General features: G+C 38.8%; 2 protein-coding genes across 2 annotated transcripts in view; both read right to left on the minus strand.

The window, feature by feature from the left end:
• Nucleotides 1-1,452: 1,452 nt before the first annotated feature.
• On the minus strand, nt 1,453-3,520 carry LOC307271370 (prolactin-releasing peptide receptor; the record flags this gene model as incomplete). The annotated part of the gene is made up of 3 exons (XM_080053794.1): nt 1,453-1,674; nt 2,302-2,699; nt 3,058-3,520. 3 exons carry the CDS (start codon nt 3,518-3,520, stop codon nt 1,453-1,455), a joined length of 1,083 nt encoding a protein of 360 aa, XP_079909920.1.
• A 1,854-nt stretch (nt 3,521-5,374) lies between these two features.
• Nucleotides 5,375-14,890, minus strand: part of gvin1l2 (GTPase, very large interferon inducible 1-like 2) — a gene marked incomplete at both ends in the record, with an annotated part of 34,768 nt that continues 25,252 nt past the window's right edge. Inside the window, one exon of the mRNA XM_080024809.1 lies at nt 5,375-5,456. Within this exon, the coding sequence (XP_079880935.1) occupies nt 5,375-5,456 (82 nt within the window). The remainder of the gene's footprint in view (nt 5,457-14,890) is intronic.

Here is a 14,890-nt window from a genome sequence, read left to right on the forward strand (position 1 = left end):
GCAGACCATTTCAGTAAGAGCATCCTGGCAAAACTCAAAAATTGAGTACAGCTGATGCAGACTCAATGTTCACAGAAAGGTCAGCAACAGACAGCAAAGTAATCTAATTGTTAAAGGTGATGCCAACATCAGCAGCAATAGCTGGGGAGCTTGGGCTAAATAGCGTGTACCAAAGCTACACACAGTGCTTTTGTTTCGTCCAGCCGTAGAACTCTGAACAACAAAATGAACAGAATTAATGCAGCTTGAATGCAATTTAGGTCACATTAGCCACTTTTTAACAGGAGGCCTGTTCAAAAGCTGACTTGATACCCAGGCTTTGACAAAAAAAATCATTAATCACACTTAATGGGAACTGAACGGCATTGGCGGCAGCAGAGTCATGTTTATTGCCGACTTTATTGTTCATGCTTTGAATATTAAGTTTATCATTGCGTCAATCTTGTTTTCCAGACACTGCAAAGCACGGACACCTTGTTCATGAGGTAACACCTTTATTGGCATTGATTTCAGTTTACAAACTGAGTTTTATGGAGTACATATGGGCTTCAGATTTCATCTCCCTCTCCTGTACATATTTATTTTTTCACCCAGGCCCACAAAAATGTTGCACACATGTATGCACATTCTTAACAAAAATCTTATTCACTTATATCATATGCACAGTTAACACACAAAGTTAGAGTGTGGAGCCAAATCATCATAAATATCACATAATAACATTAATATTAGCAGGCAATATATTTCTAATGTAGTCTAGGTGAAACACGAGACATGATACATGATAAAAATGAAAAGAAAAAGGTGTAGAAGCACAGACCTTCAATACTTGGGATACAAATAACATAATCACATTTTTTGTCTCTTACACATTCTCTTCTTGGTCTGTAGCCCATGTCTGGTGAGAAGAGTTCATTGTTCGGTCAGCTCCCTGAAGTCAAGTGTTTACTGTTTAACTATAACCAAGCCCTGTAACTACTGGTCTCAGCCTCCATGCATAACTCATGTTACGTCAGCCTATACTGTAGGTCTGGTTATGCCACTGCTGGCCTTTTCAAAGCTGCAAGATCTGCTTAGTCTCTACAGTATGCCAGAAGCTCGGCCGCCCCAAGACAAACACAGGGATCCCGATGGAGGGATGACTATTTTTCATCATCAAACTAAACTATGGTCTGGTCTGCATCTGCTCCTTTGCCTGTTAGTCATAAATGACCTTATTTAGCAACTCCTCTTGTGACACTGTAAAATAGAGGACACCATGTCTTTAAGTCACAAAATGCTGGCAAAGCATGAGAAATTCTAGCTTAAATGGATGTTGAGCAGTGTCTTATTTCTCCTGGACACCTAAGACAGGGACCATAAGGCATGAGGGGTGCAGGTGTTAGCTTGTGGGTGAGAACAGAATGTCAGGAAGTGCTACAGCAGTTGATTAATAGCAGGAACTGTCAGAAATCAGCTCCTGGACGTAGCTCTGGACACAATCTCTCTCTGGCGACATGGATAGAGGTAATCTTTCAGGTGCAGGCGCACCTTGCTGTGCAGCGAGGCGTAGATGAAGGGGTTGTAACACGCAGAGCTCATGGCCACTAAATGACAGCACACTTGTAAGACGTTTACGTAACGCTTCCCTATGATGTGAAAGTCTGGGTCCAGGTCCAGCAACAAGTTCAGCACCTGTGACAGGCAGAAAATATAGAGTATGTTGTTGCTGTGAATCTGTGATGACTCAACTTAAAGGCAACATTTCTTCTTGCTTGTTGTTACGCCAGTCATTAATCACAATAAATGACAGCTTGCAACCTCTTTAGCCTTGTAGGACTCGCACAATGTATCTACAATGAGCATGAAGTAACGGCAGTACTGTTGATTTAGTTGACACAATTACCTGATTATGAACTTCCGTGGTTAGGGGACAGTTCAAGCTTCTCTATTTTTCACTTAACTGCTACTGAGTTTATGATTTGCTGGCAGATACTAGCTGTAAACTTGATATCCCTCCCAAGCTATACTCCAAAATCAAGAACTACCTCAAATTCAACTGAACAGGTTAAAGGTGGAGTCAGCAATTCTGGAGAATGTTTTAGACAAAATCACCTTTTGTCAAAAGTATGCGGTGTATCATTAACTGTGTGTTTTTTGTGTGCACAGGTAGCGGATTGTGAGGAGATATTCAATGATTTTGCCCCCCAAAAAATTGACAACAAACAGTCTACAGAATTGCTGACTTAACCACCGTTAAAGAGAAGACAGATTTGAAACACAGAAGAAATGGCTGGCGGTCTGGCTTTAGTTTAGACTCACCTGCAGGGGCAGCCAACACAGGGCAAAGGCCAGCACTGAGGCCACTAGCAGAGAGAAGGTCTTCTTCCTCCTTTGGCTCCAGCGCTGCTGGCTATTGGATGGCTCTCCAGGTACTGAATAGCGCTTTAGGCTGACAGTAATGGCACAGTAAGACACGCTGACGGACAGCAGCGGGATCATATAGGAAGCTATGAGGATGAAGCATGAGTAGAGAAGCCGCAGGTTGCCACTCTTTGGCCAGAATTCCTCACACACTACAAGGTCCATGCCACTGGGTCGCAGGTCAAGATAGCGTGTGTAGAGAGATGGGGGTGCAGCCAGGGCAAGAGATAAGAGCCAGACACCAAGAGTCACCGCACCACAACCCCACGCTGAGATCCTTCTTCGCACTGGGTGAGCTGAGGCAGAGAAAGATAGAGACATAGCATCAGGAAATTGATCAAAGCAGTACATTATTGCACTTCACTTTTTATAGTTGTGATGACATTTTAAATTTGTGTTCTAATGGCATATATTTTGTTTTAAAGAAAAACAAATAAAACGTGAATTGTGAAAATAACTGCAGTCTCAGTGTTTATTTCAGCCCATTCAGCTCTGTTTTGCAAGGTTGAATATCAACGGCAATTCATTTTCATGCAAGTTAATAGGTTAATAGGACAGTATTTTTTCTATTCCCACACGATACACACAGTTTCATTCTACACACAGTTAATCAGTGACCCCTAATTAGTAGAAATATAACTTTAAGTCCCTTACCTACAACGATATATCGGTCCACAGCAATGGCAGTGAGTGACAGTACTGATGCGAACACTGTGGCACATTGTATCAAAGGGACCAGGTGACAGAGGGGTCTCCCAAAAGCCCAGCCGTGGCTGTCGAAGGCATACGACACGGTCAGTGGAACACAGCTCAAACACATCAGAAGGTCTCCAGCTGCCAAGTTGCCGATGAAAACGTTTGTGGCATTGTGGAGCTTCTTGTCAGCCAAGATGCAAGCCAATAGGAAGGAGTTTCCAACACCAGCCACCACCACTATGAGGCTGTAGAGAGGCAGGAAGAGGGGTTTGAAACGTAGAAGAAGCTCCATGCCTATAAACATCCCCATGGTGTCACTGTAGTTGAGTCCTTGGCCTTCGACACCTTCTAGTCTTTCTTGTCCTATTTCATGGCTGGTGTTACCGGTCTCACTGAAATCCTCATCCCTGAAGATATCCATGTCTCTGGAGGCCAACCTTAACATAAGGGAGAGCATGATACAAAAAAAAGTTTTACAGTAATCCTGTTTTTCTTCAATAAAGGCTACTTCAACATGGATAAAAACAGTACAAGTCACACAAATAGTGTATAACTTACATTTGAAATAGTTGTGGCCTCAAAAGAAGAAGATATATATGAGATTGTTTTGGTAATTTACATATTTTTTTAACCAATGACGGTGATGGTTATTTCTTACAATATTATATTACTGTTGTTCAGATCTAGCTTTGTCTCTTTTTTTCGGCCTTTCAACTGTCAGTCTGGTTGAACTTTAATGCAGTGTTTTGTTGTCCATATACAAAACATTACATACTCTTCATACAAAATAAATCCTATTAAAAGCATGAAAGACCATTCAACTATACAAAGTAGTTATTTCATTGTTCGATATCACATTAAATCAAGCTTTTGTGGAAGGTATTTCCAAAACATTTGCATGGCTACATACCCTAAAAGATAAACACTTAAACACTTCCCTGGGGACTGGGAAAACCAAGGCTGACAACAAGATAAGTGGTGTCTGTTTTCCATAGAAATCTGTGTGTAAAGAGGAAGTATAATGTTGTTATGAAGTAAGTTTGAAACTAGAGCCCTGTTGTGATGACATGATTACTCTCAGGAAAGTTCTGGGGATGGAGGCTATTTTCTATAGTTTCTAAGCAGAATTGTGGAAGTTTTTTGGCAATAGATATGGTAATTCAACTATGTCACTCTGGAAATGCAAAGTTAGACTAAACATATACAACATGTCAATGTGTTCAGATTTGAGTCATGACTCAGGGAAGAAGTATGAATGTTTACACCCACGTAGATCACTTTAAGCTGCAGCTGGAAAAGTCTGCTCCAAAACTCATCCATTTTGATAGTAATTAATTCTGATCTCAAAAGAACTCTTGTTAATTAATGTTAATAAATGCTAATTTCTACTTAAATTCCAAATACCACAAAAAAACACAAAATATTTAATTTAATTCATCATGAAGTCTCATCTGTAGAAGTTTTCTGAAACTGTTCAGGAAAGAGATACATTAGACCTTAACTTATTTGTTCACAGGGTCGTCATGGATGGACAATCTTTTTGCGCGCCACTGCCTTGTGTGATATATCATGTTGTGGAACATTATGCACCCTGGTCCCTTTTCCTTCAAGTTGCTGCTAAATCCAATTTCTGACTCCATCAGTGTAGCCTGATGAGGTAGGAGTCAACAGCTTAAACAATCTCTCTCTCTCTCTCTCTCTCTCTCTCTCTCTCTCTCTCTCTCTCTCTCTCTCTCTCTCTCTCTCAACTGGAAAACATAAACTGATTGTGACTGGCTCCAGGACTTTCTGACTGCCAGGGTCCCAGTCTGTCAGGATTGGAAATAGGACTAGCCAGCATCATCACAAACATTGGCATGCCACAGGGCTGCATGCTCAGCCCCATCCTCTACACCCTGTTCATTCATGACTGTGTCGCCTCCCACATAGACAACACTATCTTGAGGTTTGCGGACGACACCGCAGTGATAGGACACATCACGGGAGGGGACGAAGCGGCCTACAGGAGCGAGGTGGCCAGTCTGGTGTCATGGTGTGAGGACAATAACCTTACCCTCATTAACACGGACAAGACCAAGGAGATGATAGTGGACATGAGGATCGAGGAGCTTGAAGTAGAGAGGGTGAGCAGCTTCAAGTACCTCGGCGTCCACATCAGCGACAACCTCACTTGGACACTCAACACCACACAGCTGGTTAAGAAAGCACAACAGCGGCTGTACTTCCTGAGGAGGCTGAGAAAGTTTGGCATGTAGCCTGAGATCCTCAGAAACTTCTACAGCTGCTCTGTTGAGAGCATCTTGACCAGCTGTATCACCGTCTGGTACGGCAGCACTTCTGCTTTGGACCGCAGACCACTGCAGAGAGTGGTAAAGACTGCAGAGAAGATCATCAGAACTCCACTGCCCTCTTGCAGAGCATCTACCACCGCAGAGTCCACAGGAGAGCTGCCTCCATACTCAAGGACCCCACCCACTCACAGCATGGATTGTTTACACTCCTACCCTCAGGACGGAGGTACAGAAGTGTGAAGTCCAAAACAACCAGACTAAATAACTCTATCTTCCCCACTGCCCTCAGACAACAGATAGGAGTCTGTTGTTATTTGTATTATTCTACCTCAGGACTGCCGCCAATGTTTACATTTTTGTACATTTTGGTTATGCACAATGGCACACTTTCTTGAAATTTGCACCATTCCGTTTTATTTTATTCTAACTTAAATGTGTTGTTTTATCTAGTTGCTGCTCTTCTATTTGCCTTGTAAATTGTATATTCTGTATTGTTGTACAACCAGACTAAATAACTATTTCTTCCCTACTGCCCTCAGACTCTTAAACAACAGATAGGAGTCTGCTGTTACTGTTGTTATTGTTATTATTCTACCTCAGGACTGCCAACACTGTTTACATTTTTACATTTTGGTTAAATGTGTTGTTTTACCTAGTTGCTGCTCTTCTATTTGCCTTGTAAATGGTATATTCTGTATTGTTGCTGCTTTTTTTCTATTTTACTTGTATATTGCATATTTTCATGTTTCTTTCTTGGCATTCAGTCTGTGGAAAACAAATGAAGAATTTCATTGTGTGACTGGGAACATGTTTCTTATTGTGCATGTGACAATAAACACTTTGAATCTTGAATCATGAATCTCCACATACCAGAACTGATTTCAAGGACATTTGATGGTATATTTAAGGATTGCACAGGGAGGGAAATTATTATTGTGAGCAAATAAATGCAAAAAGGTACTAACTTGTATCAGATAGTAAAATATGAATAGCCGTTGATTACTTTACTGATTGAAACTGTAAGCCGCCTTACAGTTCACACACAAGTACAATTTTAATATTTTCACTCTCTATGCCTACCAACTTCCTTGAGGGAAAGCAAAGGGGTAAACATTACTGTTTTGTATTAATGTGAGCTAGCTCCAGGGCTGAATGAACAATGGCTACAAAGACAAATCAAAATATCTGCTGCAGTGGAAAGTTAAATGTCAAGTCCTCATCACTATTATAAAGATGAAGGCCTTTTTTTCGTTTTCGTTTTCAACAACACCACTAAAGCATGTTCAGAGGCTTTTAAACAATCACAGGAATAAAAATAAAAATTGTGAGGAATCCAAATGCCAGAAACTCTGTAAGTCATGAGAAAACCTATAGTTTTGGAGACGCTAGTGGAAGAAAAAAATAGTTTCAGCTTTGTCTTTGTCAGCACATATATTACAGAGTGGGACTATTATTGCTATCCAAAATCGGTAAACCATAAATCACTGAATGCACTTCAAAGGTTTTGACAGCAAATATTTTAGTTGTTGTCAACTTTTCTTTCTTCAAAAAAAAAAAAATCCTGGACACTTTTAAGAGCCAAGTAAAGGTATGGCTGAGAACTAACCAAAGGTGCAACCACCTCTAAATGTATGCTGTACCTTATAAGTTGGGTAGTAATTGTGTATTTGTTTAACCTACTAATCCTACTAATGAATTATCCTGTTTTTATTTTCTTTCTTTCTGTTTCTCCGTGTCTATATAGCAAATGTTTATATTGTATATCTTTTTAATTTTTATTGTAACATCAACCTGCCTAATGGACTACAGATGGAAATTAGCCCCGGGCTACAATCCGGCATTTTTACGTGTACCGCTGTACATGTTCATTATTGTGCATTGTCCTGAAATAAATAAATACATCCAAAGATGTAAGTGTTTGTATAGAATTGTGGACGGATTGATTTGCTTTTACCTAAAGGATCTTTTGTTGTTTTTTCCATTAAAGTTCTGTGTGGAAATAGAGTTGAAAGTAAATATTGATTGAAATGCCTTTCAAGATCCATTTCCTTTATATATTACTTAGTGGTTCTTCTATTCAGAAATAAGCTCATGAATGCAGTGCAGTTTTACAGTCAAATCTCTGATGTTAGATTAGTATTACAAAAGCACATTGAGAACCAGCAACCCCTGAACATTCGGGTCGACCAATCCAGCATTCCTAATCTGCAGGAAACAGGTGTCCTGTGTTTAAAAAGATTTATGATGAGCTACTGTAAATTGGTCTCTTGCATGAAGGAAATACTCTAATGTACTGTGGGTATTAATGTTGTTATATTTTTGAACCCCTAATAAAGAGGAACTGAAGCAGTATATTTAGCAAAGTGTGATGGAGTGTTAATGGTAGATAACATTGTCAAAATGGTTCGAGTAGTTTGTCATGTTTTTTATTCCTTAGAGGGAAACTCACATTCCCTTAGGTGCTCTTGGGGACGTTTTTGTCCTTTCGCACTTTTTTTACGCTCTTTTTTGTGTATAACTTTGGCTGTGCTTATGTTAACTGAAATATTTTTGGCCAGGGATTTTTTTTTTCAAATATTTTGTTTATTTCTACTCAGCAACTTTGTACCATCCATTATAAAGGCTGTACACTTTTTTGTTCCTCTCAGCTCCCTAAGGACGTTTTTGTCCCCTATTGACTCCCATTCAAAATGGCCTTTTTTCACCAATTTGATCCTGCTGTCATTACAGCATAAAATATTTTTTTCAATGATTTTATGCTTTCATCCTAGACACAAAGCATCAAAATTTATCATTTTCAACACCATCAAAATTTTTAGCCATTTCCCTATATTTGGCATAGGGTTGAATTACAAGCAATTTTCCAGGTTGTCGGTCCTGCCCCTCACAGTGCAATAGAAAAAAAAATTCAACCTAAATGGTGTGAGTGTGATGGAAGGGATGTTAGTGTGTGGTGCATATGTGTGTATTGAGAAAATATAGTGTGTGTGTTTGTGTACACACAGCCAAACTTTACAAACTCAAACGTGTATGGAAAAAATGGCCCAATTTAAACTTTATTTTTTCAAACCATAGCCATGATGACAAACACATGTAAATGTGATGATATTAGGCAATAATCTAACACTTAAGACACCAAAATTGCTTTTTTAGCCCTACCTAGCTCAATCATTTATTTTCTTCAGTTTTTTTTTGAGGATCAAATATGCTCCCTAAAACCATTTTTGTACTTTTTTGTAATTTTTTAGAGTTGCAGGCCTAAACATAAGAAATATGAGAAATTAATGGAAAGTGTGGATCCATATGGATACCTTAGGGTTGTGTCTGTGTGTGTGTTGTGAAATTACTGTGTGTGTATGTGTGTGTGTCTTTGTGCGCATGCATATGTGTGCAGCTGTAATGTGCAATTTGTGGGTTTTCAGGTGGCTGCAGGTTTACTTTGTTACTTTGTTGACATCATCAAAGAAACTGGAATTAAAAGGTCAAAAGCAACTAACAATGAATTAATATTTGATATATATGTAAAGAGGTCAAGTGGGATAAAAGGTTTTAAAAAAAAAGTAGAAAAAAATATTACTGTATAATGTGTTTAGGGCAGTTTATAGGGAGGTCATGAGAGGGAGTATTTATTTGCATCTGTGACTGCACAAATACTAAACATGTATCAAAAGCAGTTTTATTGCAAATCATTAACATATCCTAGAGTCTAATTATCCCACTCAAAAAAATCCACTTTGCATCTATTATATGAGAAATCTTTCAATTATTGTGTTTTTTTTAAATAAAACTGGCTCACGTCATCACATAAGCTTGCATGTAAAGGGTTAAAAGCAATTACAAATGAATTAATATTTGATATGTATGTGAAGAGGTCAAGTGGGGTAAAAGGTTTTAAAAAAAAAAGTAGAAAAAAATATTAATGTATAATGTTTTTATGGCAGTTTATAGGGAGAGGACGTTTTTGTCCTCTAAGGTCATGAGAGGGAGTATTTATTTGCATCTGTGACAGCACAAATACTAAACATATATCAAAAGCAGTTTTATTGCAAATCATTAACATATCCTAGAGTCTAATTATCCCACTCAAAAAAATCCACTTTGCATCTATTATATGAGAAATCTTTCAATTATTGTGTTTTTTTTAAATAAAACTGGCTCACGTCATCACATAAGCTTGCATGTAAAGGGTTAAAAGCAATTACAAATGAATTAATATTTGATATGTATGTGAAGAGGTCAAGTGGGGTAAAAGGTTTTAAAAAAAAAAGTAGAAAAAAATATTAATGTATAATGTTTTTATGGCAGTTTATAGGGAGAGGACGTTTTTGTCCTCTAAGGTCATGAGAGGGAGTATTTATTTGCATCTGTGACAGCACAAATACTAAACATATATCAAAAGCAGTTTTATTGCAAATCATTAACATATCCTAGAGTCTAATTATCCCACTCAAAAAAATCCACTTTGCATCTATTATATGAGAAATTTTTCAATTATTGTGCTTTTTTTAAATAAAAATGGCTCACGTCATCACATAAGCATGCATTTAAAGGGTTAAAAGCAATTACAAATGAATGAATATTTGATATGTATGTGAAGAGGTCAAGTGGGATAAAAGGTTTGTAAAAAAAAAGTAGAAAAAAATATTAATGTATAATGTTTTTATGGCAGTTTATAGGGAGAGGACGTTTTTGTCCTCTAAGGTCATGAGAGGGAGTATTTATTTGCATCTGTGACTGCACAAATACTAAACATATATCAAAAGCAGTTTTATTGCAAATCATTAACATATCCTAGAGTCTAATTATCCCACTCAAAAAAATCCACTTTGCATCTATTATATGAGACATTTTTCAATTATTGTGTTTTTTTAAAATAAAAATGGCTCACGTCATCACATAAACTTGCATGTAAAGGGTTAAAAGCAATTACAAATGAATGAATATTTGATATGTATGTGAAGAGGTCAAGTGAGATACGTAAAAGGTTTGTAAAAAAAAAGTAGAAAAAAATATTAATGTATAATGTTTTTATGGCAGTTTATAGGGAGAGGACGTTTTTGTCCTCTAAGGTAACCAAGGCGTAGTCAAAGTTAAGGATACCCAAGGGTTAATCCATCTTTGCCATTTATGTTCTTTGAATGAAGTATCACTCCGATTACCTTTAGGAATACTTTTGTACCTTCTGGCAGGAGCATATTTTTTGAAAAGCTGAAAGCAGAAAATACCACATGCTCAACTTATGATCTTTCACAAGTCGGTGATGACCTGCTCAGCTACTTATTCTTACAGCACAACCTGACTGACTCAAAGCCACATACCCAGTTCCAGCCACATATCTCTCTGAGCATACTGAGTGAAAAATCTTCCAGGGGGCCAGACATGTCAGGTCGGACAACAACAACAACCCAAAGCCTCCCTCTGTGTTCTAAAATGACACAGTATCCAGATGGGCAAAACTGTTTTTTTTTGGTTTATTTCCTCAGAATGAGAAGCCAAAACACATATGCATCATAAACATTACTGGTTATTTAGGAAAGCGACTGGTACTTGTGCTTTCTCTGGTACAATGCTAGTGTGAAGAAATCTTTCCTCTACAGTGGGGAGATTTTTTAGTATGATTACTGACGATAACTATTGGAAACTAAGATATTTTGCTTTGCTTGACATAAAGGAAACAAGACGCCTTTATTAAAATATTGCAACGGGATGCATTGGTTGGAGAATGTATCCTAAAGTGGCATGCACACACTACAATTCAATCCAGGAAATCCAGTTGGGCTTAGTGATTTTAAAGGCTTGTTAACACGATTTCCTTGGCTAATAAGCTATTAAAAAAGTACAGGCGAGGCTGACGGGAATCTCATTATTTTCTTAGAGTTCGTATGCAGCTGAAAAATTGAAAACATGACCTGATGGATAAGAAACAAATTAGTTAATCTAATTGTTTTAATTCTGTGGAAGGGAGGCATGAATGTATCAAAGTTCAAGTCAGGCCATTTAAAAGTTCAGAAATCTCACTCATAACCACAGTAGTCAACATCTTGGTGGTCCTAAAGGGAAAGGGGATAACCAAAACTATAAGGACTCGTCCTCTGATGGCCTTGAATATTGATTGCAGATGCTTGTAGGGCTGAATGATTTTATGAGTATGAAAGGGATGTACCTTCCTTGTCACCAGGGGCCTCATTTATAAACGTTGCGTACGCCCAGAAGAGGGCGCACGCCAATTTCTAAGCAAATATTGGGATTTATAAAAACCAAACTTGACGGGAGATGTGCGGTCCTCCACGCAAACTCTGACCCATGCGTACGCACAGAAAGTGGAGAAAGGAGAAACGGCGACTCCGTCGGCACATGTATGAAGTGCGAGAACGAATGTGTTTGTGTAAAATTTATCCAGATAGGCCTATTATAAGCCATGTAGGTCTATCATATATTGGGAGTTCCTTTGCAAAACGGATGAAGCCATTCTTACAACTAATGAACAAATGCCTCCACGGATTTTTCCATGGAGTGATACCAACAAAAACAAAACGAATTAGGATCTTAAATAGCCTACAAACGGAGACATATGAGTGCAAATAAAAACAAAATAGCAACGTTCGAATAAGCTCTGCAGTTATTAAAGAATAACCTATCTGCATGTTGTGGAATTAATTCTGATAATATTGAGGTGGAATACAGCCCATTACTTTTACACTGACGCTGTTCTCGATGCCTCAGTCAGGCAGACAGGAGTGCACCTTTTCATACACTAATGATAAGCCATACTGTACATCACATAGGCTACTGTGATTTTTTTCACGGCTTTTAGTCCGTTTTATTTATGTGTTTTTCTTTGTGTTTAAGCACGTCGCGATTGTGTTTTGAAAGGGACTGTGAAGTTTATTATTAACCCTCCGCCGCCCGTCACTGCCCCGGGATGAATTCTCCGAATCTGTACGTATCTCATGGGGGGGTCTCAGTGCCCCCCGCTCGTGGCACAAACACTGTTGTGTGAGTGAGGATATGCACTTGTTTGCGTCCACTTTTATGTCGGATCACTTCTTTTTATTTCGGCCACAGCGTTCACAGAGATCGCCACAGGCTGCACTCTATCGCCCTTACGCTCACACTGCCACCAAACTATATTTTCCCTGTTCGCCACTTCTCCAACGGCTACTTCGGGGTGACCGCAGTGATCCACACCGTGTGGAGTTTATTTTTCCATTTCCCTTTCAGTCGGCGATTGCCACTACCGCCTTCATGCACTCAGTAAATGATATTAATTCGGGCGTGTCGATGACTATGTATGGGTAAATATGGGCGGTACGTGAAGCCCGCAAAGGCTGCGCCACATTTAGAGTTGATTGTGATTTATAAAGGGAAACAGGCGTAGGACGTGAGTGCGCACTGTTTTATAAATCCGAATATTTTTGTTCGCACGTACATCCTACATTTCTTCCGTACGCCAGCTTCCACGTGAATCCCACGCAAAGCTTTATAAATGAGGCCCCTGGTCCCCACCCAATTGAAACGCAGTGGGAGACATTCAAATGGTCGATATCAGGTTGTACCAATTGTATCGAAATGTTTTTTCAGAAATGTTTAATTAATATGCAAATTTGGAATTATCAAATTCATTTTGCAAGTTAAAATCCGTACAGAGCAGAATTTGGATACAGCCTTTTTTCATTTTATAAATCAAAAAATACTATGCACAGATCTGAAAAATTTATTTTCTGCATTGTTTTTAAGAACAAAATGTATCATTAGTCAGACAATGAACAATTATGAACAAATCCATCGTTATAACCTTCAGAATAGTGCTAAAATATATTATGGACATTTCAGTTGATGTAAGTGCTTTATAAATCGCGATTTTTAGTTATAATTGGATAATTGGACAATTTAGTTAGTATGTCACCGGCGATAACTTTTAGTCAAATAAACAACTTAATATGCCTTTTGGACCTTTTTTTAATTCTAGTTTGAAAGAAGACATGGTATGGCAGCAAAATAGCCAAAAATTTACCTGTGCTTGAAAAAAACAAAATGCATATCTTGCCTTAATATGGGTTGAGAAATACTTCTTTCCATCCCAACACTGTTTAGATAAATTAGTGCAATAAGTTTGACGGGCATGTTTGAACATTTTCCATGACCAATTCAAAACCTGTTAGTAGCCATTACTTGCTCGGTGGCGCTCTCCGCTTCAGAGCTTGCGTCTCCCGATGGCAAACCACATTCAATCTCTCATTTGTAATTTGTTATGCAGGTGTTCTCAATCAACAGCAAGAATTAGTTTTCCGATCCCATCTGGTCTCGCGCTGTCTTCCTTATCTGACAGCTTGAAAGAAACCCACCCTTGCCTAGTAACGCTGTTGCCATGGCCTTTGTGGTAAACCATCCAGACCTTGCAGCTAAATTGTGAAGCGTGATGTGAATTGAGAACCCTCAAAATGCAAAACAGGGAGGAGCACTCATGATGACACTCTTTCAACCTTTTTCCATTTCTTTCAGTCTATTTTAAAACTCTCTTTGACTCCACTGACTTCTCCCAACACAAGCATTTCCATACTTCTGAGGTTGCAGAGGCACCTGGGGAGAGCTGGAGGCAAAGGCTGGACAATTGTATAGCTCAAAGGAGGTCAGCAAAGTTGACCGTATTCAATTCTGGGGAAGTGACCTTTTGGCACCTTATAATTTCAATTGGTAATGCAGGAAGCCTGCTGCATTTGAGTCTGAGTAATTCCCACATGAAATAAAAAAAGGAATTTAGTGTAGAAAAAGAAAAAGGACTTTGTGTTCTCTTATACTTTGAATAAAACATTTTTTTCAGCCAAAGTACCATCTCAACAGCTGAGATCTTCTATATACATTTATAAAGTACTGCAGTCATATGAAAGTCTGAGCCTGGTATACTGGGAGATTGGGGGGGATTCACTGCAGGGAGAATGTCTTTCCTAGTCTGCAGGGCTAATGATCAACTGCTGGCCAAATGTTGTTATCCCCTGCTGACCCTGTCATTAAGAGGTCAAAGTCTCTCTCTAATAGCACCGGCTCTGCTCAGGTATAAACCCCCACAATTTAAGTTGTACAGATTTGTACAGGTACAGGAAATACAAACAATCAGGTCAGGAAGTTGTTTGTGGTTGTTGATGCAGCGGGCAGCAATATGCATTCATGGGTTAACTTACACAGAAGAGAGAATAGAGCTTTGTGTCTCGGCAAACTACCGTTCTCTGCCTTTATTAATGCTAGAAGCTTCAGACTGTGTTGTTGTTTTACTTCTTGGTGTGAGGTTCTAACAACAGGGCTTATAAATGCAGTGGTGTCAAGCTTTCAGCTCTGTAATTCTGGCAGTGCAACCCTCCCGCCTGGTTTTCACATATGCTGACAGGATGCACACAGTGGCTTAGTGCGACAGATGCTACAGAGAAGCCTAACAAATTCCCTTGGTATACATTGGATAAAAGGTGTAACAATTAATAAAAAATGTAGCTTTAAAAATCTAGATA

Source organism: Ammodytes marinus (assembly GCF_949987685.1).
Source record: "Ammodytes marinus genome assembly, chromosome: 3".
NCBI lineage: Eukaryota > Metazoa > Chordata > Actinopteri > Uranoscopiformes > Ammodytidae > Ammodytes > Ammodytes marinus.